The following is a 24,175-nucleotide window of genomic DNA, read 5'->3' on the forward strand; positions in this document are numbered from 1 at the left end:
CATCTTGTTTGCAGTCTTTGCCTTTTGTCTGTCGCTACAGAAAGGGTACAGCATCTGTTATTTATTTATTCGTTACTTCCATGGTATTCACTCCTGGAGGTCCTAGCTAGGATGATGGCCAGTGTTGGGGCGGCCTCGTGTCTGCTCTGAAGAGATCGCATGCAAAACCTGTGGTAGCTGTGACTTTGTTTCAGTTGCACACGCTCTGACAGGTTATTTTGCTATGCTCTAGTTAAGCAGTGGTTGTACACGTTACGTGGCTGCTGGATGCAGTGCTGTGGAGTGCCTCCCAAAGCAGGCATCTCCAGACTCGTTGGCCTGGGGGGCAGGGGGAGGAGGCAGAAAAGAAGTGTTAGACTGTCTCTCCAGATGGGATCTTGTACTAGAAATAAAATGCAGCTGTGAAGTCTCCTTGTCCTGACTGTCCTACAAACTTACCCACCATCTGAGGACCATTTCCCAGGCTTTGAACATGGCATGTGTTAACCACGCTGCTAGACACCACAGCAATGGTTATGCTTTTGTTTTATTCTCAGATGCATACTGGCAACTGAAAAAAGCTCAGCTGGAATCCAGCCATTCACTTGTCAGCCATGTGAACACGCTTGCAGAAAGGACTGTGGTGAGTCCTGCAGCCCCAGCAGAGGCAGCTGACGCCGGGAGCAGGCAGGAGCTGTTGGGGTGGACTTGCTTGCACCTACTGGTGTTCGAGGTCACTTTGCCAGCAGTTACGCCTATGGCCTTTTCTGAGCTGCTGTCAGAGAGTGTGATCAACACAGCTGTAACTTGTGCTGTGATCAAATAAGGAAAGTGTTGCTTTAGGTTGACTCGTCTCACTGAGGTGAGAGGTTGGACAAGAGAGTTCAAAATGTTGAGACAGATCTCATTGCCCTAAGATATGCCTGGTTGGCCAGGCAGTTGTCTTCACACCAGCGAGGACATGCAGGGCATTGCCAAGACATAACTGATGATCAGGCAGAATCAGGGCTCTGCACTGAACTAAAACATCTTTTCCATGGCAGATTCCTGAGAACATCTTCACAAGTGATGTCCAAGACACGAACCTCTCTGTTGCCCTTGGTACTCTCGATGTCTTGGCAACTGTTCTGAGGGAAGCAGAGACACCCGTGCTGGAGTCGTCTGACCTCCTTGCGGTGCTTCAGTTACTAAAGCAAGTTTCTGATGTGGAAGCCCAGGAGGGAGAGGAGCTGGAGATGTTGGAGCAGTTGGGCCAGTATTACGTGGAAGTGACTGAGTTAATCTTGGAAGAGCAGAATATTGAAACGTGGTCATCAGTCAGCCAGGTAACAGTGTCACCAGCAGTCTGGCCGCTGTGTGCCACATCTGTTCGTCTGGTTGTGTGTGCAGCTCCTTGGCCTGCTGTATGACCACAGGCTGAGGACCTGTCCTCGCATGGTCACATCCAGCCTTTCTGGCCATATTCTGGAGCTTGTGAAAATGCTGCAAGCGTGGGCATGGAGCCCCTTTGTTAAGGGCCAGCTACCTTATTGCTGCCTCATTTGTTGGAGATGCAAACAAGTTCTTCTGCAAACAAGTGCAGTCAAATGGTGCCTTTCTTGCAAACCCCTCCAGTGGTTGTCTCAGCTCTCTTCAAGCTTCTCCACTTTGTCAACCTGGATTTACAGGACTACACACAGTTTGCAGATTCCTGGTGCTTTGTAGATTCTTGGCTCCCACACCCTGCTGTCTCTGGCAGGGCAGTGCCCTTCACTTTATAGTTTGTTGTATTTTCCGTGGGTGGGCTGCCAAGGAGAGCTATCTGTCATCAGCCCCCACGCTGTTCAGAACACCGCCAGGCTTTGTGTGAGGGATTTCCATCATCCCACCCCCGTTAGGATTTTCTACATTAGCTTCTTCTCTTTTCACGTGGGTCTTTTGTGTCTGTTATATGGTCCGCACTCTCCACCTGTCTCTGGGAAATGTGTGACAGCGCCTGGCCTGGCCAGCGCTCCAGGAACCAAGCCAGGGACCTCCAGAGACGAAAGGATGCTGAATAGTTCAGTTTACCTCATCGCGTAGTGTTGCTTGGGTCTCCATGGCCACGATTACTCACAGCTTCTTGATAGTGGCATAAAACCAGCTCTGGCCCAGTGTAGCTGGTGCAGCAGATGTGTCTGCTCAAGGAGAAAGGGTTTGAGTTTGTGTACTACAGGGGTGGCACTTGTGTTGCCCAACACACGCAGGACCTTGAGTCATGGGCCCAGTCACCTGCTACCCTTCCAGCAGCAGAGTCTATTTCTGGGTGAAGCCTTTTCCAGGAAGAGCAGTTGGTGGTTCTACAGCTTTGCAAAAATCAGGAGTCAGGTCTAAAAATCTGCTCTCTTTCCAGAAGCTTATTTAATTATATATTTCCATGTTTTAATGGATTTTTATAAAGACCAGCAAGTTTCCCTCATTGCCAGTCTTGTCTCCGTTGCTGAAGGAACTGGGAACATCCTTTATTGAAGAAATCAAAGAAAAGTGAAGCAAGAGCCTTGAGTCCCAACTTCTCTTTTTCTGCCAAGGACCAAGAGTTTAAGAAAGCCCTTGTGAGCTGTGGGAAGTGTGAGCTGGTGGTGCAGCTGCTGATTTCCTTTGCTCTCTCCGTGTTTGCAGGTTGTCAACGGGCCCATGGCTGTTGTTGAGCTCTGTGACAGAATGGTGTCACACTTAGCCCCACTGCTGACTGCAGACAGGACAAAGATCACAATCCAGCGTGGGAATGTTGGTGAGTGGCACTGGCAGAGCTCGGGGAGAGCATCTTACCAGGACCCAGCTTAGTCATCCCATCTGGTTCCCAGTCCAAGTCCACTCCTGGCACTTCTCCTCCTCTGGCTCGTCTCTTGCTAACCCTACAGCCTTCTCCCCCTTTCCTTCGTGAGGAAGTGCCACAGCATGGGAGATATCTCTCACACTGTGGTTTGTAAGAGGATTGTAAGAAACCTTTGGGCACAGGAGACAAACTGAGCCCAGATGCACATGATTTGCACTGAAAGGGATCTGTTTGCTGCCGCCATGGGTCTTGGCTAGGGTTCTAATGTCCTTCTGGTACCTTGCTGTAGCGGTAGCTCTGGAGGAAGGCTGAACCCTGGTTCAGTACCTGATTTTGCCCCTTCCACAGGGATGGAGGTCAGGAAGCTGGAGCTGAGCGGGCAGGAGCTGAGCAGTGAGGTGTACCTGGTCCAGAGCCCTGAGAAAGACACGCATGACCTGATTGAAATTCCTGTGGAAGAAGTGCAAAGACTGAAAGCCAGAGGTAGGTTATGACGCCTGTACTTCCCTGGGTCTCCCCATGGCACTTCTGCAGCATCTTCCTTAATGGCAGGAAGTCTTTGCCCTGCGCACGTGCAGCCTGGAGAAGTGTGGGGAGGAGATGCCCATAGTGAAAAGGAGATGGGTTGCGGGGGAGACATTGCCTACAGCTCTTTACAGCCACAGCTTGGAGCTGTGGTGCCCTGCTCCCCCAGCGTCACACTCCACGATTAGGGCAGTGGTGCTGAAGCAAGGGCTGCTCAGAGCTGCCCGCTGTGCTTGCACCCATCCCGCAATGCTCTCTCTGCCCAGGTCTCCACAGAGTCATGGTGAAAAACATGTGGTTCGGCTACGGCTCCCTGCAGCGCTGCCTGTCCGGCGCTGGCAGCACTGCTGTCTTCCAGGATGTGGCTGCCTCTGACGGAGGACAGAAGTGAGTGAAACAGAACCCCCCTGCGCCCCGGGGCTGCCCTCTTACCACCACAGGGGAATTCATTTCCAAGTCTGCATTGAGTCTCTCAGTGCCTCTGTTTTGGGGTCACCTCCACCCTGCTCCATCCCATCCCGTTTGTCCTTGTCCCTGCTTTTTCCAATGTGCATGTGCAGACTGGACAATGGAAAGGGGCTCCTGAGTCAGTGCTCTGTGGAGGCAGAGGCCGGTGGCACACCTCGGCCCGAGCTGTGTGGCGGGGCTGCCCGTGTGCCGTGCTGCACTGCGGTGTCTCTTCGGCGTGCCTCTGCTTCCCCTGAGGTGATGTGCCCTGCTGGGATGGGCTGGGGACGGAGCCCTCGGGGCTGCTGCAGGGTCCCCTCCGGCTGGGGCAGAAGCTGCTGGAGCAGGGGTTCCTCTGCAGACGGCGGGTGGCAGAGCCCCACTGCTCCCGGCAGCTCTCTGAACGCTAGGTGGAGATGGCAGCCCGCACATCCAGCACACACCGCTCCTTCTCCGGGCCTTTGGCTCGGCCATTGCGCCGCTCAGCTGCCAACCCCTTGGGATGCTCCAGTGCCTCGTCTGTACGGTCACCTCCTGCGGTCACGGGGGGAGTGGTGGTGTTTTCTGTTTGCCAGGTGATCTGAGGTATTTTCTGCTCTGTGCCTTTGCTGGTGGCACTGAAACACTCCAGAAGTGGCTCCGGATCTCTCCAGCTGTCCCGTATAACGGGAGACCCTGTTGTGGTTCCTGTGCCTGTGAGCAGCATGATTTCCCTGACAGGTACCTGAGCACCACGGTGGGCACTGCTGTCATCTCATCCGCTCTGCTCAGCGACTACCAGGAGATTAGCACGTCTGTGCGCTACCGCCTGCAGCACCGTGTCCAGGTACCCTGTGACGGGGCTGTGCTTCACAGCCGCCTGCTCCGCCGGCAGCACTGTGCAGCCTGACCCCGCAGGCTGTGCCCAGCCTTGGCTCGCGGCCCCCAGAGCTCATGGACTTAGGGGTGTCCTGTGCCCAGGTCTCTCACCTTCACTTCTTTTTCCCTGGGGAGGTGTTTGCCCTGCGCTGACAGACCTCGTTGCAGCCGAGGGAGTGGACCGCAGCGGTCTGCATACAGTGCGTGTACAGCTGTGTAATCTCTTCTTCTCCCTTTCTGCCGGCAGGACCTGCCCAATAAGATGGTGGGGCCCATCTGTGCCTTCTGGAACTTCAGCCTCAGGTGCCTTGTTTCAGTTTGGGTCCCCAGATTTATGAGCTTTTATTTCCACTGGAAAACCAAACATGACAATATAAATGTAATGGTAAGGGGAGGGGTCTGTAATTCTTTGCCTGCTTTGCATGCTTGGCATCCTCTGTCTGCTGGAGCAGAGCGCTCTCCTGGGAAGATTTCCTTTGGAAAAGTCACTCACAAGCGAGTGACCTTTAATGAGGTATATACAAGTAAAATGGAAAGCCCTAGTTAATTATGATTGTTGCCTGCAACAGAGAAGGGTTGGTCCAAGATATATAGCCCAACAGACGTGCAGGACTCCCAACCTCATAAATACTGCTTGGCATTGAGATGTGTTTTTGCTGAATGTCACTGGAGTGAGAGCACTGAGGCTGTGATATATTATGGATTGGTAATTAACTCATTCAAGTGCAAAAAAACTCCTTAGAGTCCCAGTCTTGTACCAGGCATGGATCAGTTTGGGGAAGGGGGGAAGAGGGTGTTTGGCGAAGCAGCTGGTTACTGCACAAACACTTCCACAGTTTGGAATCTTTTGATTCTGAATTTGATCTTCCCTTCACCTCAGCAAATCTGCTGAGACGCAGGATGAGCCACAGTCCATGCGAAGACCTGTCTCTGGTATCCTCTTCTATGTCCTTTCAACTTTGCTTCTTCTGGGAGAATGGAATTCCCTTAACGCCTTGGCTTTCTGTTGAAGTGGATGGTAATTTCATGTGTTATCTCTGTTTTTTTGCCACTTGTTAGCCCAGATGCTGGTGGGATGTGGTCCACAGCTGGCTGTTCTGTGGTGACCTCTCTCCTGGACTCCACTGCCTGTTATTGCAACCACACCACGAGTTTTGCTGTCCTGCTGCAGGTGTATGAGATGCAGGTAAGCGAGGAGCCTTTCTCTGACGCTCTGTGGGGTGGATGCCAGCCCTGCGAGCAGTCTGGGGTTAACTTGTGGGTATTTTGCATCTTCTGTTGTTTCATGATTGGAGCAGAGGACCATCAAGGAGGAGCTCACACTGCAGACCTTGACTTTTATTGGATGTGGAGTGTCCTTCTGCGCCTTGATAGTTACCTTCATTTTATTCTTGGCAGTTGGGTAAGAAAAGTCCAGACACTTGCAGCCTTCTCTTTGTTTTTTGTTTGATATTTTGCTTAAGAACAAGTATACTAACAAGGTATGCCATGTGAGAGTGGGGCGATGCGGGTGGGGGGGGGGCTGGAGAGCTGCACTGGGGGTCGGTAGCAGAGGGAGGGAGGGGAGCGGTGGCCGTTGGCTGGGAAGGGGGTCCCGAGCTGGTTGTTTCTGTGGAGGTGCCTGTGTGAGCTGTGCACACACCTGAGTGTCCCTGGGAGGATTTTTATCAATGACTAATAATGTTTACCATAAAAGCTGCTCTGCTAGAGTTCATTTTTATAAAATAAATGGAGCAAAGACTATTTCTTCAGTTGCCAATCCTTCTGTGTCACTTGGCGAGCACCAAGATCAGCCTTGGGAGCGCGGCAGTGGCTCCCTCCACCTCCTCCTCGCTGCCTGTTCCTTGGAGCACTGGCCGAGGACTGAGCAGCCGTAGCCAAGCGCGTCCCAGCACCAAGTGTACGCACAGCAGGGCAGCCCCTCGCCTCTTCAGACTGTCGTCTCTGCAGGGAGTAGCAGAGAGATGGCAGGTCACCCAGGCAGGTCTGCACAGCCCAGCAAGGACTAGTAAGAACACGTGTACCCTTTCATTTGACGGCAGCTGAGGGCTTCCTCTCTCCATCCTCAGTGTCCCCAAGAGTGAACGAACAACCGTGCATAAGAACCTGATCTTTGCATTAGCTGCAGCAGAAGCTCTGCTCATGTTCAGTGAATTGGCCAAGACCAACCAGGTAAGCTCACCACAGCGTGTCCTGTTTGGCCAGCAGGACCAGGCCTGCTCAAGCATTACTGTCAGAGCAAACAGAACAGAAGTGGAATCCCTTTTATTAATGTTTCGTTAATTCCCTGTAACTTGTATCACAGGAAAGAGTTGTGTCTCTGTCTTTGGAGATATACATATATGCACTGTGCGATCTGTCAGGAAAACTCAACTCTTTTTTCTGACAGTTTGTTTCTGACAAAATAATCCTTCAGGAAATATAAATTGTTATAAAACAGTAACATACAGTTCTGTCCCCTTCTGTGTCCTCTTCCACATCCTGGGGCTGGATCAAGCAGCTCTGAGATGAGAGAACTGCAAGGAAAGTCACAGAACTGCAGGAAAAGGTGCTGTCAGTGGTGATATCTTCTGTGGTTTGAGATGGTCACACAGATGAAATGAGTGTGAGCTGCAGCAGTTGGCCTAGTCATGTGGTGCAGTTTGAAGAACTCTTTCTGGTGCTTGTGGATGTTTAAATACATTTCTGCACATTCCACAGCATAACTTGCAGATTGCTGTCTTCCTCCTGACCACATGCACTCAGAAGCTCCCAGAGGACTCCTCTTCCTTAAAGGCGTGTGATTTCTCTTCTCTGTAGGTGGTGTGTTTCACCGTCACTGCTTTCCTTCATCTCTTCTTCATGGCAGCCTTTTCATGGATGCTGGTAGAGGGGCTTCTCCTGTGGAGCAAAGTGGTAGCGGTCAACATGAGTGAAGACAGGAGAATGAAGTTCTACTACGTGACAGGCTGGGGTAAGCACAGACTCCTCTGCGTTGGGCACTCAGAAAAATGTGTCAATTTTTTCTCTAGCAAAAGTTTCAGTAGGAGAGATTCCAGAATGTTTGGTTTGATTCAGTATGTGAGTCGGGTACCACTGCTCTGCAGAGGCTTTCTTACATTTATGTGTCAAATTGCCAGTCTTAGAATATAAGTTAAAGAGCATTTCTGTTCTTTTTCTAAAACCAAGGGTTCAATACCAAAACAAATGGAGAAGAAAGTTTATGGTAAGTTCTTTTTCTTGGAGAGCATTACTACTGTCTGATAGTAATCAAAATATAAACATGGTCCAGACTAAGCACCCTTTATTCTGGGTGAACCCTTTAGGAACATAGAATTCATTTGAAGAAGCTGAGTTTCATATCAGAGAGGAGCCTGTTCAGGTCAGTGCCCCTTGCTGACCACACACCTAGTTGGACATTGGACAACTGATTCAAATATTTTGGATTGGTTTATGACTTTGATTGTCCGTTTTGTTAAAAAAGCAATCTGAGGAGTAAATTGCTTTGAACAGGACTCGGGACTTGGAATGCTTTGTACATAGGAGAGTGATGCTGACAGCGTATAAATCTGGTCTTGTAGAGCTGGGGCAGATTCAGCTGCAGTAAATTGATGTTGCTCGTGGGGTTTCAGAGGCTAAGCTGGCTCGCGCTGGAGCGTGTCTGCTCACGGGGGTATTGAAGCAATTGTCTACAACCCAGCTGATCTGAATGGGTCATCTCTGCTTTTCTCGGGGTTTAATTTGCGCTTTTTTTCTGCAGGCCTTCCAGTCGTTATCGTGGGCGTGACCCTCGCAACTTCCTTTAACAAGTATGTGGCAGACAACCATTGCTGGCTGAACGTTCAGACCAACGTCATCTGGGCCTTTGTGGGGCCTGTTCTCTTCATCCTGGCGGTAAGTGCCAAAACTGGCCGGGAAGGTGTGATTCCTTCGTGTCTGGTTTTGGGAAAGCATTGCAGAGTCAGGGGCGTCAGCGCTTCTCTCGCCAAGGCGCTTGCTCGCAGGGCTCATTGTGCCCGCTGCTTTTATAGGAGAATTTTTGTTATGCTTTATATATACTTTCACAACACAAATAAATCTCTTTAACCAAAGCAGCTTTTTTTAGAGAAAAAAGTGCTTTAAGAAAATTTTGCTGACCAGTTCTTGTATTGGCTGTTAAATTAGGAATGTAGATAAATGTGTAGGTTGACTGTGACATTGCCTTAGCTAAAGGTCTGATTTAATATGGGAACATCTACGTCCTTGACATGGTATCAGTATCATTGACAACATAGTAGCAGAAAAAGGTGCAATGTTCAAGGGGTCTGGAGTAGACACTTAACAGGGAATACATTCTGTAGGAGAAGTTTTGAGATAAGTTTTATAGATTTCATACTTGTGTGGATAGCTCTATGGAGTATTTTACTCACTGTTTTCTCAGGCGTGATACGTTTCTCCCCAAATTCTGACACTTAGTTATTGAGTTCCCAGCAGAAAAGTCTCACCCCTGTGGAGCTGAGATTACAGAAGGTCACTGGGTCCAATGGCTCTGCTCTGACAGGTGAACACCTTCGTGCTGTTCCGGGTGGTGATGGTGACTGTGTCCAGTGCTCGCAGGAGATTGAAGATGCTGACGCCCAACAGCAGCCTGGAGAAACAGATTGGTGTTCAGATATGGTGAGCAGGGAGGGGTTTTCCCAGCTGTGGCCGCTCTGGGTGTGAAATGGTGGAATTACTGTTAAGCTGAGAGTCTTCGCGTTGGCAAAGTTGAAAGACCATGAGTTGGGGGAGTCAGGGCAGAAAGGATTTTCCCCTCCAGGGTAACTGTGCATCACCCAAAGTTAGTCTGTCTGCTCTAACGCCTATACGGCTGAGGAGCCCAGCCAGCACGCACAGCCCGGGGAACCCGGTGCTGGACTCCCACAGCTGCACTCGCACTCCTAATTCTCACCACTTTGGACAGGAGACCCGCAGCACCTGCTGAAATCAAAGCTACGCTGGGCCTGCTGGCATCACCAGGAGGAGCAGTTTGGGTCTGGGAGTGGTCGGTGTGAGCGCGTCCCCATCATCCGCGGTGGTGACAGCGTGTGTGGGAGTGCGGGTCACACTGCCGAACCGCTGCCGAGCTGTCTGCCCCTCCGCTCACACCGGCCCACCGTGCTGCTGAGCAGCTCGCGGGCACACGTGCAGACCTCCTGTAAACCATCACCATAGGGAAGTGAGGTAGCAGCTTGGGGTGTTCCCAGGAACCCAGGGACACAACTGGGTGCCCACTTCCCATGGAATTTTATAGAGCTGTGAGCTGCAGAAGCGGCTTCTCTCTGCTTCACTGTTTGAGGGGGTCGTAACTGAATTTGTCTCGCACCCACCTGTCCTTAGAACTTGTGTGCACCCCTCAGCAGGATGGCAGCTGTAGGGAGTGCTGGGGTTTTGCCTGTTTGCCATTATAAAAAACATTTTCTCTGAGTTTGGGACTCGGTGGATTGAAGGTAACGCTGATGGGGATTTCACACATGGGGAAGGAGAGGCGGTGTGGACTTCTGTAATCAGTCAATATAGAGAGACCTCTAAAAAACTGCTGCTTGAGTCATTACTTTATCATCCTCTGTGAATCTTTATTGTTGTTAGCTGGCGCCAGATACCCCTGGTAGACACACATTGTTCCCCTGTATCATAAATAAATTTTCCCAAATTTACAGAAGCACGAAGATAGAGCATTGCTGGAGGGCAGGGTGACATCTATATGCTAATAAAACAAATACAGAAGCCCTCCTTGTAGCAGCAACTGGGGGGAAAATAGCTGTTTTCTCATGGCAAATGACGTCAAAGAGCTCCTGTCTTGCTAACTCTCAGTGATAGATAAAGAGCAGGGCTGGCACACTGGGGGCTGAAATGTTTGGTTTTTACCCTCTTAACTAATTTTGTTTGCAAAGGAATTTGTTCCATAGCTACCATCTTGGGTGCCTCTTGGTGGACACATTGTCTGAAAGGCGCTTGCTGGGGGAGGAGAGCCGTCTCCAGCACGGAGACAAGGAAAATTTCTTCTGCAAGATACAGGCCAGGGTGCTCCTAAACCCCTGGAGTTCTCTCCAGGGCAGATCCACTCAGCAGTGCTCTGTAACCTAGTGCAGATGCCCCAGGCAGATCTTGGCGAGAGCCTGGGCAGGGTTTGCAGAGCCAGGAAGGGTGTTTGGCAGGATGGGGCGCTTTGCCAGGACACCCTGGGCTCAGGGACATGGGGCACAACAGGGACCCCCGTGGAGAGCCGGTGGCTGGGAGGTAGGTGCCAATGCACAGTGTTTCGGCTTTGAAATGCGCCACAGGTAACTCGGAGCTCTTCTTCCTGGCAGGGCCACAGCCAAACCCGTCCTGGTGCTGCTGCCCGTGCTGGGGCTGACCTGGGTGTGTGGGGTCCTTGTCCACCTCAGCATCATTTGGGCCTATGTCTTCATCGTGCTGAACTCCCTCCAGGTGAGTCCTGTACCAGGTGGACCCTCACCTCACAGCCGAGCAGGTATCTGCGGTTTCTTGTGCTTCAGCGTACTTCACCTGTCCTAATAGTCAGGGCCATGTGTCAGCTCTGAAGCCCAGCCCTGCTTTCCCAAGCCACTGCGCTGTTTTGTCCGAGGAAACCAAGTCCATGCTCCCAAGATACAAAATACGGCCCTGGAGACCTTGTTCATCTGATGGCCCTTTAGCACCAGTCTCTGGACCATCTCACTGGTGCCACAGCTTTCCCATGCAAATCTGGTTTCTCATGTTAGATTTTCTGATATCAACATGGTTTCAAATTGACACTTCCAAACTGACATGCTTGTAGGGAACTTCATTAGCGTTTCAATTTGGTCATTTAATGGAGAATTAAAATGGTAACTGTCCAGTTTAATGGGGCAGACATCCCAGCTGCTTCTTGAGCCCTGTTCCTACGGGGTAGGGGTGGGACACGTGTGCCAGCGTCACTGTCAGAATAGGGCTGTTCACAGAGAGCCTCTCAAAGGTCACGTCCAGCCATCGTGTGCTCAATTGCTGCTCAGATGGTGTGTGTTCTAGGAGGACGGCTTTTCGTCTGCTTCGTGTTCAGACACACGTAGAGGTTGTGGCTCAGGAACTGTACAGGCAGAACCACCATCCCTTTGCCTGGAAGTCGGCTTTATTGCAGGGAGACGAGAGAAGAAGAATTAAGAATCAAGGACTGAAAATCTTTACCTCTGAAATCCCTATTGTCTGCAGCCATGCGGCCGCTCCCCAGGGATGCTCCCAGTGCTTGGTGCGAGCTGCACTGGAACCTGATGGGATGCAGGAGCATTAGCTGGAACAGAGTGCAATGTGGGCTGGTGATCGGAGCCTCGCACGGGGCGGCTGGGAGTGTGTTTGCTGGCTCGTGAGCTCTGACTTGCTGGACCTTGGCTGAGTCATGTCATCTCCTTCAGCCTCTTCATTACTCTTTAGGGAGCATCATCTGGCTTCATTTTTAAGGCTATTTGCTTGTCCTGGTGTCTTCCAGGGCCATGGCTGTGACTACTATACCTCAGAGTCATGTTGTTAATAAGTTAGTATTAATAGGGATCTCTGTATGGCAGAAAGTAACCCTGGTGTGTAAGGCAATACTTAATATTTGCTTCCAAGTTTATTGATTTAATCAAGAGTTTAAATCTTTAACCAGCCTGTGTGTGGTTAAGAGAGCAAAGCAAATTGCATTCGTCACGGCAGCCAGGAGCACTCAGTTCTGCACTGAGGCAGGACTGTTCCCAGGACCTCAGGTTATCTGAAACTCAGGGACACACGGTGACAAGAAGTCCCAGAACATGTGCTTGCCACCTGCGATTCTAAGCATCAGCCCCCTTGTTTGGCAGAAGCTTTCCAAACCTCGAGAGAAAGCGGCTGTAGATGGAGCTAGAGAAGCACTGAACACCGCTGCTCCTGGCATGGCGGGAGAGGATGGCCCAAGGTGGGCGGTGGAGCTCTCTGCAGCAGCTCCTGGCCGCAGGGACCCAGCGGGTCATTCCAGCCCCTGGGGTGAGGCTCGGCCAGGGTAGCGCCTGCGGGTACCCACACACTCGCTCCTGTCTCTGTGCACTGGCTCTTCACAGGTATATTTTTCAGGGTCCCCTGCCCAGTGCTTGAGGACAAATCCTACTCCAGGGGATCCAAGTCAAGAGAGCAACTGGATACTACCCACCAAACCGCTGGGACCCAAAGAGTTCGCCACACCCATCTCCCTTTTGTCTTTGGATTCAGTAGAAATTGGGTCCTGCTGCAGCTTTCACTTACGGAGCAGCAGAGTTCGCGGTGCTTCCCTCTAGCACACTTGGCCTGTTTCAGTGTAGCGGTGGCCCAGCTCTCCAAGGGTGAGATGCAGGCGTTATCACCACGTGCACAAGATGGGTGGTTGCTGCAGGGTTGTTCTGCCTGTGGCTGGCGCCGGTCCAGCGGCCGGGTGCTGCTCACGCACATCCGTCGGCTCTCAGATGGGGATGTTCCAAGGACAGACAAGGGCTGCCTCTCCACATCTCTGCTATTAAGGATATCAGAAGGGTGGCAAGAGGCCTGTCCTAACTATAATTAAATATAGCATTGGTTCTTCTTGCCTCCTCGTGCCATGCTTAAGTTATTGCGCAGGGGAGAACTCCAGGCTCACTGCTGTGATGAGGTGAACAGAGCTGAGAACAGCACCAGCATCTTTTCATTCACAGAAATAAAACCATTTCTCAACTTGACTGAACTCCATCAAAATCAGCAGAGAGGCACACCGTCCCAGCACCATCCTGGCAGCCTTCCTCCGCCTTGCTTCAGCGTTTGTGCTGTAAAAATGTGAGCACGTATATCACACCAAAGGGGTCCTGCTGAGGATCTTGGGCTGAGATAGCCTTCAGGAGAGCTGATTTCCAGTAGCACTCAGCGCTGCTCTTCCCTCTGCAACCAGCACTGGCAAAGGAAATCCCACGACAAGTTCCCTGGTTCAGTGACTGCTAATACCCCTGGACTGTGGCCCGACAATGTCCGTGCCCGACCTACATCCTCCGGGGCTCACTCAGCCTTTGATTCATTGCTGATGCCGGCAGAGGGGCTGTGGGATGCTGGCTGCGGTAACATGGATGCTGGGCAAATGGGTTTTTTTGAGAGACAAGGAATAACTCCTGCAGTGAATAAATGTGTCCTCTGGATGATACATCTCCTGAGACTCCCTCTCACAAACCATGACAATGTCCACCTTGGGTGAGATAGGAGCTGAGGAGTTTGCTGGATCAGGATTTGTTTTCTTCCCTTGCTTTCTAAGTTATTGCTGCTTTTGTTTTTCTTCTTTCTCCTAAAGCTCAGTAGGAGCCGTGGCTGCTGTGTGGACAGACAGTCAAGGGTTTGCCCATGGATATGCTGGGCTTGTTTGCCTCTGTCCCTTCATTACCAAGTTCAGGTCAATTTGCAGATTACCACAGAGGAGAAATGCTGGTGGGAAGCTGTGGAGTTGAGAGAAAGCAGGGACAAAGCCGTCCCATTTCAGCCCCTTTGCTGACTGTCTTTTGGATTGCCTTGGAATTTCCTTTAGGGCCAGCGCGCTTCTCCATGCGCAAGTCTCGTGCTGGAAAGTTTTGCTGCTGTGGTTGTTTGTTTGTTTGACTGCTTTCTGTTTATCTGTGGAAACCAAAGCCTGTCTTCAAGGTTACTCTGTGCGTCGACACCAAACATGTCGACTCCTTCTCCAGCCAGGCAGCAGGGGAATCCAGCCGAGTGACTGAAAAGCGACACAGAGCGGTGCTGTGCCAGAGGTGGCTGCGGTGGCTTCCCCGCGGGTTGGTGGGCGGGTGGCAGCGCCGTCCCTCCTGCCCAGGATTTCGGAGGGAGCAGCACCAGCACCCTGCCAAGCACCCAACGCTGGGTGAGGTGCCTGCTGCTGAGAAACAGCGTAGGTAAAACCTGCTGGCTTCGTTTGAACTTGTAGAGCTGGAAGGATGGTGCTGAGGGTGGCTGAGGGCAGGGGCTTACAGAGCCACTCACCCGCCTGCGGTGAGAGGGGAGCAGGAGAGGGCATCGCTCCCAGCTGGGGGGTGCGGAGCGCAGCAGGATGTGGTTGCTGGACAGACGGACACCAGGCAGGAGCATCCATCCCTCCCTGCGGGCCCCAGCCTGCCCTGCCATGGGTGAGGAGCCACAGGGGCACTGTGGGCCCTGCTGGGAGAAGATGGCACGCAGGCAGGAGCGCGGGCAGGAGTGCGGGCAGGAGTGGGCTCCTCCAGAGCAGCAGCTCCGCTTCCGCCCACCGCCGCAGCTGGGCCTCCTCTCCTTCCTTGCTCTCCTCCCCGCCGACCCCGCCACTCCCCCCCTCCCCGCGCTCATCCAGAGTGATTGTTTCAAGGAAGACCTGCCTTGGCAGCCTGACCAGAAATCTGGTCTGGGGGAGTGACCGGCATTGCTGGCTGAAGGACAGGTCATGGCACGGCGCCAGGGTACCGCTACCATTACGCCTGCCAAGAGCTCGCAGATGAAGAGCAAGGCTCATTGAAGACAAGATGGATTACTTTTCTTGCTGCGGCTGATTTATCTAGCTGCGATAACAAACACCCCACAGATATAACATAAATCTGGTGGACCAGATAGGGCTGCCTTAAGGCCAAAATCGTTGGTCTGGAGCTGTAATTAGCCCCAGGCTGTGGCCTCCAGGCAATGTTCGCTCTGGCCCTGCCCCAGGCCCTTTCCCCGAGCGTGTCCCACACCGTCCCCGGGCACGTAGCTCCGGCCGAGCATTTGGTTGTGGCAGGGCATGTTATTTGCTGGTCTTCGGTGTGTGCACACAAGCGTGACGGTTTGGCAAGTAGGGAGAGGGTGGCCGAGACTGTGCTGCCAGAGCCCTGGTGTGCCGACGGGAAGGATTTCCGCATTGGGGCTGAGCAAAGCCTCTGGGTCTGTACCCCACTGAATTTGGGTCAGAGGGTCCTGTTGTTAACGCTGTGGTCTGTCACTGCCTGGGACAGAGGAACTGCCCCTGGCATCACACTGCACTTGGTCTGCCGGAGGCGGGTGAAACCCCCCGGGGTCAGTGTTCAGTGGGAAGGGAGGTCTGCTTCCCAGATTTCAGGTCCCCTGGAAATTAATTCCTGGTGGTTTCTGCTTCTGCGATCTGAAGGAGGTGTTTCCTGGGGGATTTGGCATGCACAAGTGAATAGGAGTGTGGGAGAGCTTCGGGCTCGGGAAGCCAAGTGCCTGGTGAGAGAGGCCCACTCCCCCCAAATGAAATGGGGGAAGAGGAGAAGGAAGAGGGACTGGGGCAGGGATCGTTTCTCCTTTGGACTCTCTGTGAAGAGCCTGGTCTCAAGTGGCATTTTAAGGAAGGTCATTCCTGCCCGGCCCTCCCTGGCAGTGCCATACCCACTGCCTGTGCCTCTTCCCCTTAGCCTGGGTCCTCACCCATTCTGGTGCTCATCAAACTCATTTCCTCCCATGCAAAGTACCACAACCCTCCCCGTACCTCTCTAACCCGTCCTGTGCTCTCTCCTTTTCAGGGCCTGTACATATTCCTGGTCTATGCAATCTACAACAGCGAGGTAAGAGACGCCCCCGGCTGGGGCTCAGTCACTTGTCACAGCAACTGCTTATTAGCAGTCAGGGGGTACCTGGGGTTGTAGTAGGTGGGACAGCAGTTGGTTTTTCTCCACGACTTGCTGGAGGATCTCTTGCTCTGCTAGAGCTGCTGTGGCCTCCTCTAATGTCCTTGCTCTGCTCCAGGTGAGGAATGCCATCCAGAGGATGAAGGACAAGAAGAAAGCACTCTCATTCACAGTAAGTGGCAAGGAAGCCCTGCTGCCCGCTTCGTTCCTCATGCACCCACTAGAGAAGGGCCCTAGATGTACATTTAGACTGCTTTGAGGAGATGATGTTGGAAAGAAGTCTTATTTTTCTTGTCTTATAGGGAGCTTGGCAGAGGCTGTCTCCCTTCTTTGCAGTCCTGTTGGACAGCACAGACCCAAAGATGATCCACCTTGATTAGGCAGCAGCCTGCTGTACCAGGGTGGGATGGGAGTCAAAGTCCCAGGGGCCGCAGTGCAGATGAAGTTGATTTTTCAGGTTGGACCTGGATCTAGCAAAGACTCATGTTGCAATTTTCATTGTTCTGTATCCCTTCCGTGTTGTTACAGAACTGCTCTCATCCCATCAACTACTTATCAAGTCCAAGAAACACGACCTCCTGGGAGACAGGGAAACGGAGTCCTTCTGCAGCTGAGAGTGCCTTGTCCAGCCCTGTGCAGAAAGACCCTCCAGTGAAGAACATCACCAACAAAGGTAAAGAGGGTTGTCATTGCTGTTGGCCCAGGCTGTGTGATGAGACCACAGTAAAATGTTATTCCCAAGGCCTGAATTTTAGTGCACGTTCACTTAGCACTGCGTTAACTCATTTGCACGCTATGCATATGTGAGCACTTGGGGTCTGGTGCTGCCGATGCAGCATGGGATGAAGGATTCCCAGGGCAGGCAGAGACTGTGTGCATGTGGATCTCAGAGGGATCAGGTTTGTGCCTGTAGGCTGGCTGGGTGAGGGCATGGCAGGTCTCATCACCGTGTTATGCAGCATTGCATTCTCTTGAGGCAAGAACCCATGTTTGTGTCTTAAAATGAATTTTCTGGAGAAGGGGAGGCAAAGGTGGCAGTAGGAAATAGGGTTTTTAGCTTCTAGGGAGAAAGGTGTTTCATGCTCCAACCAGTTTGTGGGTGAAATTGTGCAGGTAACCCGTTTGGTCCTTTTGCCCCAGTGGGAGATACTTAGGGGGCACAAAACATCGAGTTATTGTGGAAGGAGAAGTTGCGGAAGCTCCATCCCTTGAGGGGTTCAAGGTCAGGCTGGACGGGGCTTTGATCAGCCTGGTCTAGAGGAAGGTGCCCCTGCCCGTGGCAGGGGGTTTGGAACTATGTGATCTTCAAGGTCCCTTCCAACCTAACCCATTCTATGTTTCTATGATTCTGTGATTCTTGGTAAAGCATGATTATTTCTACTCTCTAGTCTCCAAACTCATTGTGCTACTTCACCCCCTAGGAAATTTTGGAGCCAAAATTCCCATGGGGATTTCATCAATTATGTCACCCGAGAGACCGGTATGTAATGTCTTCTTTATTCTTCCACCTTCACCCATACACAGAGTGTAGTAGTTGCGTAGGAATGGTGCTTGATGGTTCCTGCGAATGGCTGGGACTGAGGACACCTGGCAGTGTTACCAGCTCTGGCACACATTCAGTCTTTTGTCTTGAGCAAGTCCCAGAAGCTGCCCGATTCATCCACCCTGTGCGCAGACCGAGGGCAGCGCTGATGCCCTCTGTCCAGGGCACTACAGAAGGTGCTGAGTGGCGGTGAGGGGCCAGGCAGTGTGTCAGCACAGCATCTGTGCTCTCCTGAGGGCCAATCTGGACACATGCCTGTCATCAAAACCCAGGACGTTTTGATACGCATTGTGAAGACTCTGGTTTATTAAAATACGTACTCGTTATTAGCAGTGTATTGGTTTAAGTGATTTAAGTTATTTGAGATTTATGTTTTCAGGCCCATAGTGGCCACTCCTGGTAGTCAAGCCAGATGCAACTGAGTGTTTGCTGTCTTCTGTAGGAGCATAGTAAGATGGAGAGCAAGGTGGGCTTGTGGGCAGGAGCTCCTGGCCAGTGACCTGCCTCGGCTGTGCTTGGCTCAGGAGGCGAGTGCCGGCGCTGGGGCTGGCCCGGGCAGCAGCAGGCAGCAGAGGAGAACAGGGGAGAGCACGTGTTCTGGGGGCAGGAGCGGAGGAGACCCCAGAACAGACAGTGGGCAAGAGCTCAGCCCTGAGCCGACGGGGAACCAGCCAGGCTGCCGCGCCGGGAGGGTGACCGTAGCAAGGGCATATGTGAACAGGAGGAGCCAGTGAATTCGGGCCAGTAAAGCACCAAGCGGAGGTTCATATGGATCAAGGCAGGAGACTTCCCCCAGGGACAGCAGATTAGAATCGGGCAGCAGGGGCTTGCTGTCCCTGCGGTGGGCAAGCCGCATCCGTCCAGGGAGGGCAGACGGGGTTGCGCTGCCTGCAGGAATGTGATGTAGAGCTCAGTGAGGTATGGCCTAAAGCAGGGAACAATTTAAATTTGACTACTCTGATACAACTTCCATCTCCCACTATTGAAATGATCATCAGTCCTTGTGCACTTGACATACAAGTGCTGTAATTTCCTCAGAATAAAATCCAACACTACTTTCATATGAGTCTCTCACTGAAGGATCTCTCTCTCCCTCTCTAATATTTATCCTTTGAAAACCTGTGTCACATAGACAGCTCTTATTTATCCAATAGATAATACTTCTATAGCTGGCATATCGTTTTGAAGCCACTCAATAAAATCCATATTTTCATCTCTCATGATTTATATTGTGGTTAATGCCGTTCCTCCCCTCGTGCTGAACGCTGACTGGGATTCATTTGCAGGTGATGCTTTTCTCATCCAGCCAGCTGCTGGCTGTATAAACCGGGGCCAGGGCTAAGCTCCTGGCACCAGATGCGAGACGTGGGCCAAGGGGATTAGCCCAGGGGCTGAGTTTCCTAAGGCAGGGAGCATTAGGAGGCAGCAGATCTCCTAAATGCCAAGGCCATGGCATTTCCTAGCAGGCGAAGACAGAAAGCGCTTTCCTCCGTGTGAGGGTCACCGAGGCCTTTGCTGTATCTTTTACTGCTTAAACATTGCATTTTTAATATACTTGTTTCCTTTCTAACTAACGTGGATGCAGCAAAAGGCGACGCTGCTGCCAGTGCCGGCCGTGGGAGAGGGGCTCGGCCCCGCTGCCCGTGCAGATCTGTGCTGCGGCAGCGTGGTGCTCCCGCGGCGTCGGTGTGAGCCCTGCAGTGCCGAGCCGGCCGGGGCTGCGCGCGGTTTCCATCCCAGCCCCATCTTCACCGCAGAGGTGGTCAGTGCAGCTGTGCCCCAGGTGGTGCTACCCTGCGCTGGAGAGGTGCTGCTTTCCGTGCTCCTTACTTCTCCAAGTCAGTGCTGTTTTCCTGCTCCCCGCCTAAATGAGTCATGGCACTCGCTGGAGGAGTGGGGAATTAAGAATGTCACTGGCAGCTGCACAATAGTTTGGATGAAGAGAAGATGCTACTTAAAAACGTTTGAAAACACTTAGAATGACAAAACACTGAGTGAGTGAAGATACAAACACAGACGAGATGTTCTTTGTATTTCAGCTTTTTTAAATGTTGTTTGGTGATATTTATTGCTGTTGGGCTGGGAGCAGGAATTTCACACCTCACAGAGCGTTAACCATCACTTAAGCACAGGGTGCAGGCTTCTGCGTGCTCTTTCCACCACAGCTTGGTGGGGAGAAAGTTCTCTCTCCTCTTCTCCTGGATTTTCCCGGGGTGTCCAGCACAGCCTCCAGCCCGCTGGGTCACCCCGGGGCTGGAGGGGTCCCCGGAGGGGGCGTGTGGAGTGGGGCGCAGCTCACTGCCCGGGCACTGCTGGGAGGTCCGTCTATGTCCGGGGCACCCTGCGAGGTGCCGTCCCTTGGGGAGTGGGATGAAGGCTCTGGTTCCCGTCCTGCGCGGTGGCTCAGTGGCCGGGAGAGCGGTGGCTCAGTGGCCGGGAGAGCGCGGTGTGGCTGCTGGGTGCTGGGGGAGCCCTGCTGGCCCCGGGGATGTGCGGGGGGGTTGCCAGCAGTGAAGCAATCAGACCTGTACCTTCTGCTAACAAATGTTCTCCCCTTTTTCAGGCTGTAGAGCTGACAGCGTTCAAATCCTCAGGTAACATTTGCCTACATCATTTTCTTTAATTTTTGTCACTGTTTATTCTGGTTTCTGTGGTTGCATGGTGGAGCGCTGCCCGGATGGCAGGTGAATTTGCTCAGGCTTTAGGAAGCTTTTTATTTCCAGACTGCCCTGGTGGCTGCAGTGCTGGCCGGGCTGTTGGGAGGTCCATGTCCCCCTGAACAGACAAGGGAGAGGGGAGGGGACGAAGCCCCACCAGCGCTGCGGGTGCTGCCGGTGCTGCCTCGTGCCGACAGCACTGGTGGCTCAGCCGAGGGCACCCATCTCACAGCACCCGCCTGGTTTCTCCCCGTGTCTCTGCGCCTTTCTTCTTGCCACTCCGTGTCTGCAGCTCGCTACACCCGGCTCCCTGGGCCCCTCCGTGCCAGCAAAGCTGCAGGTCGCAGCCCTCGGCAGGCAGCAGAGGGGCAGTGGGTGCCTGCGGGTACCTGATGCTGAGCGCTCTGCCTGCGCGCCCCAGCACGGCCGGTCCTGGAGGCACAGCGGGGACCGGCATGCCTCGCTGGTTGGCAGGACCTGGGCTGCTTTCAGGGGCGGCAACAGCTCTTTGCTGCCGGGGAATATTTTAAACCAGCAGCTGCTGTAAAAGCGCTGGCGGGTGTTGGAAGTGCCTTGCTCCCAAAGAAGGGCGGTCGGGGAAGGTGGGGTGTTCTGACAGGGCTGGATTTACGAGCTTAAAAGGAGCCATTTAGCTGCTTCTGTTTCAGGTTGTAGAAAGGCCAATGTCACCATGGAGGTGGGTAGAATTAAAACCAGAAATCCCTCCTAAGCCCCAGACCTCTGCTCAACCGCCGCGTTGGGGAGAGGCCGGCCAGCCGCAGCTCCCCGCTCTCTTCCCCGCCTGGCTGTGAGCAAGCCACCAGCTCTGCCGGGTACAGGGATAGTATATTTAGCTTTATATTTTTTACCAACCGCTGCTGAGTGCTCCCAGCACTCTCAGTCCAGACTCTGGATGGGGCCACTCAAGCAGACAGTGTGGTGAAGAAGCACCAGGGATGGCTTGATATTATTTTTTCTGCATTGTTGTGTTTTCTTTTGTCAAAGGAAGCAGTGCATTAGCAGGTTTCTGATTTTGCTCCACATTAAGTGTCTAAGCAGGGCATGCTTAGACTATTTTCGAGACGATGCCACCCAGAAGCATTGCAGCTTTCCTCCCCACAGTGGATACGTGAGCAAGGCAGAAACGGTGGCAGCCGGGAGTAAACATGCTGCGGCCTTTCAGGCGTAGGAGCGGGGTCTCAGAGACAGCAAGACCTACACCCAGCACGTGCGTTTGTGCTCAGTCCCCGCACACTCTCACCCTCACTTGCTCCTGCATATTTTAATCTAGCCACGTGTGTAATTAAACTCCAGCTGTGCAAAGAGGCAGGTTGTTTAGTTTGCTTTTGTTTTCTCAGGTAAGCCCTCCGTATATTTTTAAAAGCCTGGGTCTGCCCAGAGGACAGTGGGGACGCCGGGCTGGGCTCGGTTCCTGCGCTCTCCTGTGCCGGCTGATGCACAGCGGCCATGGAAGCAGGCGGTGGGTGCAGGGCAGCGCTGTGCACGGCCACCCTCTCTGCTAGCACCAAGAGCGGCTCCGCGTGCACCCCGGGGCGAGGGAGCCCTCGGTTGGGCAGTCCTTCAGCCGGGGGTGAACGAGAAGATCTCCTTGAACCAGAAGAGCACTCCTCTGCACACTTGTGTACGTGCAAGTCGGCGTGCGGCGCAGCACTGGTGCCGGCTACGTTGCGCTGCTCCAAGGTGCCGGGCTCAAAGACAAGTGCTTCCAGCCATTAACAAAAAGAGGCAGTAATGCCCAGCTGTAGTAATGCCTGGAAGACCCCGGGGCAGCTCAGCGTTGCACAGGCTCCTGTCTTCACAGCTTGTTCAATGGAGCAAAATGCTGTGTAGCTCTTGGGGATAAGAGCTGCCGGGGGAAGCAAACCATAAACCTGTGTGCTTGGTGATGAACGAGGGACAAATCATTTCCACAGACACTGCTTCCCTTCTAGTTGTTTTCTCCCAAAGTAGTTTATTGAAGAGATATATTTTGCCCCAAGTATCTTTATTTGAAAGTTTCCAGCCAGCCATAATGAAAATGACGGTGGTGCCGGCAGCCGGCTTGCGGGAGCTGGGGCAGAGGCCCAGGAGGAGCCCACCGGCCCCACCGTCCCGCGGGGAGAGCTGGTGGGCAGGAGCAGCGCTGGGCCCTGGGCACCAGTGGGAGCCTCAGGGCTTAACTGACTTTCTCGCAGTTTCCTAGGAAAGCTGTGCCAGTCTGGGGTGGGATCCACCTCTTCTCTGCTCCAGCGCCTCAGCCGTGCTCCTGCGGGAGCTGTGGGTATCGCGCTGGCTCCAAGCGCAAGAGGCAGCCGGTGGGTGCGTGGGGGAGGTGGGATGGGCTCCCAGCGGTGCGTGAACACGTGTGAGGACGGGGGTGGATAAAACGCAGGTAAACACCAGGCCAGTTTCAGAACCACAGAAATGAGGAGTTCTGCAGCGTGGCTGTGGCCGGCAGGCAGGAATGGGCTCCCTCCCCACCTCCCCACCCCCAGCATTAGGAGGCTCCCCTCAAAGGACTCAATTCACTCGGAGAGGCCGCACGGTTCCGCAGTAATGAGCTCCAGCCCAGCTGTACAAAGCTGCGCGTTGCAGCGAGCACACTGCCCGGATTCATTACACCCTTTATGTAAGCAGGGGATGGCCGGGGGGGGGTTCACATATTTGCACAAACAATAAGTACCGTCTTCCTTGTCTTGGCAAACAAGAGCTCCAAGAGGCCTCCACATCCTCCATCTCTTCAAGTGATGGCTGCTTTGTTTCCCCACTATAATTTCATTATTCTGTTTGAATACATTTATATGTTGCTAAGCCACACATAGCAACATGGATCTTGTCTCCATGGCCCAGCCTTTCTGTGATCGATACTGAGTAATTCTGCAACTCTCACCATACCGTGTTAAATAAGATTGGTTTTAAAATAATAAGGAAATTATGAGTCTTTGGGATTCAAAGCTGGTAAAGCACCTGAGTGTCGTGGGCAGTTGTAGAAATGCAGACACCCCCCGGGTGCCGACCACGCCAGGCTGCCCTGTGGTGGGATCCCCGCTGCCGTCTGTGCCGCGGTCCTTCCTGACGGGCAGAGGTACCTTATGCCCCGATGGAAGGAGGTGCAGCCCACACGACATCAGTTCTCTCGGCCACGGTAGCACTGGTATTTCATTAAATCCCATTTAAACCTCATTCTTCAGCGCTCTCAGAGCTGGGCGCTGTGCACGGTGCGCTAATTACTGAGCAGGGGAAGAGGAGGTCTCTCCTTACGTGGCCCCATGCCCAGGGGCTGCCGTGGCTCCCGGCCGTAAGGGCTGCAGTTCAGAGACCCCAAAGGGGCAGAGCGGCCCATGGGATGGCAGAGCCACACCAGCAGAAGGCAGGGCCGGCCGCACTCCATCCTACGTGCTCTGTCCTATGCCGGGTTTGGGCTGTGCTTTCTTCCAGCGCACTGTGGGACCCCCACTGGTGCCCCCGCTGCTCCGGACCCCTCCTCTCCCTGCCGGCGCAGCTGAGACCATCTCTCTTTTCCTTTAGGTTTCTGAGACATTTCTGGGTGACGGGCCCACAACGCTGAGGCTCTTCCAGCAGCCGGGAGGACGGCAGGTCGTAGGAGCTGGCTTGCGTGCGGAAGGCTGTCCCAGCCCGGCCAAAGTTGTTAGCCCTGAGCTTCTTCCTAGCAGCATGTGCGGACAAAACCGAGGCAGGACCGGGGTAGCATGGGGTCTCACGGGGCTTCGCTGTCTGCTGAAGACCGCCCCACTTCTCTCCAGGGGCGGGCAACCAACAGGCAGGTACTTGTCGGGACTTCTGCCCCAGCCGT

The 24,175-nt window shown here is 53.2% G+C and overlaps 1 protein-coding gene across 1 annotated transcript in view; it reads left to right on the forward strand.

The window, feature by feature from the left end:
* Positions 1–20,754, forward strand: part of GPR144 (G protein-coupled receptor 144) — a 23,967-nt gene extending 3,213 nt beyond the window's left edge. Inside the window, exons 5-25 of the mRNA XM_009892360.1 lie at positions 7–45; positions 537–622; positions 1,023–1,304; positions 2,617–2,728; positions 3,122–3,256; positions 3,565–3,685; positions 4,466–4,571; positions 4,851–4,906; positions 5,663–5,789; positions 5,902–6,005; positions 6,673–6,775; positions 7,403–7,556; positions 8,343–8,476; positions 9,123–9,238; positions 10,912–11,032; positions 16,057–16,098; positions 16,280–16,333; positions 16,690–16,834; positions 17,583–17,641; positions 20,268–20,298; positions 20,654–20,754. Coding sequence (XP_009890662.1) covers positions 7–45; positions 537–622; positions 1,023–1,304; positions 2,617–2,728; positions 3,122–3,256; positions 3,565–3,685; positions 4,466–4,571; positions 4,851–4,906; positions 5,663–5,789; positions 5,902–6,005; positions 6,673–6,775; positions 7,403–7,556; positions 8,343–8,476; positions 9,123–9,238; positions 10,912–11,032; positions 16,057–16,098; positions 16,280–16,333; positions 16,690–16,834; positions 17,583–17,641; positions 20,268–20,298; positions 20,654–20,754 — 2,228 coding nt within the window. The remainder of the gene's footprint in view (positions 1–6; positions 46–536; positions 623–1,022; positions 1,305–2,616; positions 2,729–3,121; positions 3,257–3,564; positions 3,686–4,465; positions 4,572–4,850; positions 4,907–5,662; positions 5,790–5,901; positions 6,006–6,672; positions 6,776–7,402; positions 7,557–8,342; positions 8,477–9,122; positions 9,239–10,911; positions 11,033–16,056; positions 16,099–16,279; positions 16,334–16,689; positions 16,835–17,582; positions 17,642–20,267; positions 20,299–20,653) is intronic.
* Positions 20,755–24,175: the final 3,421 nt, after the last annotated feature.

The sequence above is a fragment of the Charadrius vociferus genome, unplaced genomic scaffold (genome assembly GCF_000708025.1).
Source record: "Charadrius vociferus isolate BGI_N301 unplaced genomic scaffold, ASM70802v2 scaffold549, whole genome shotgun sequence".
In the NCBI taxonomy this organism is placed as follows: Eukaryota; Metazoa; Chordata; class Aves; order Charadriiformes; family Charadriidae; genus Charadrius; species Charadrius vociferus.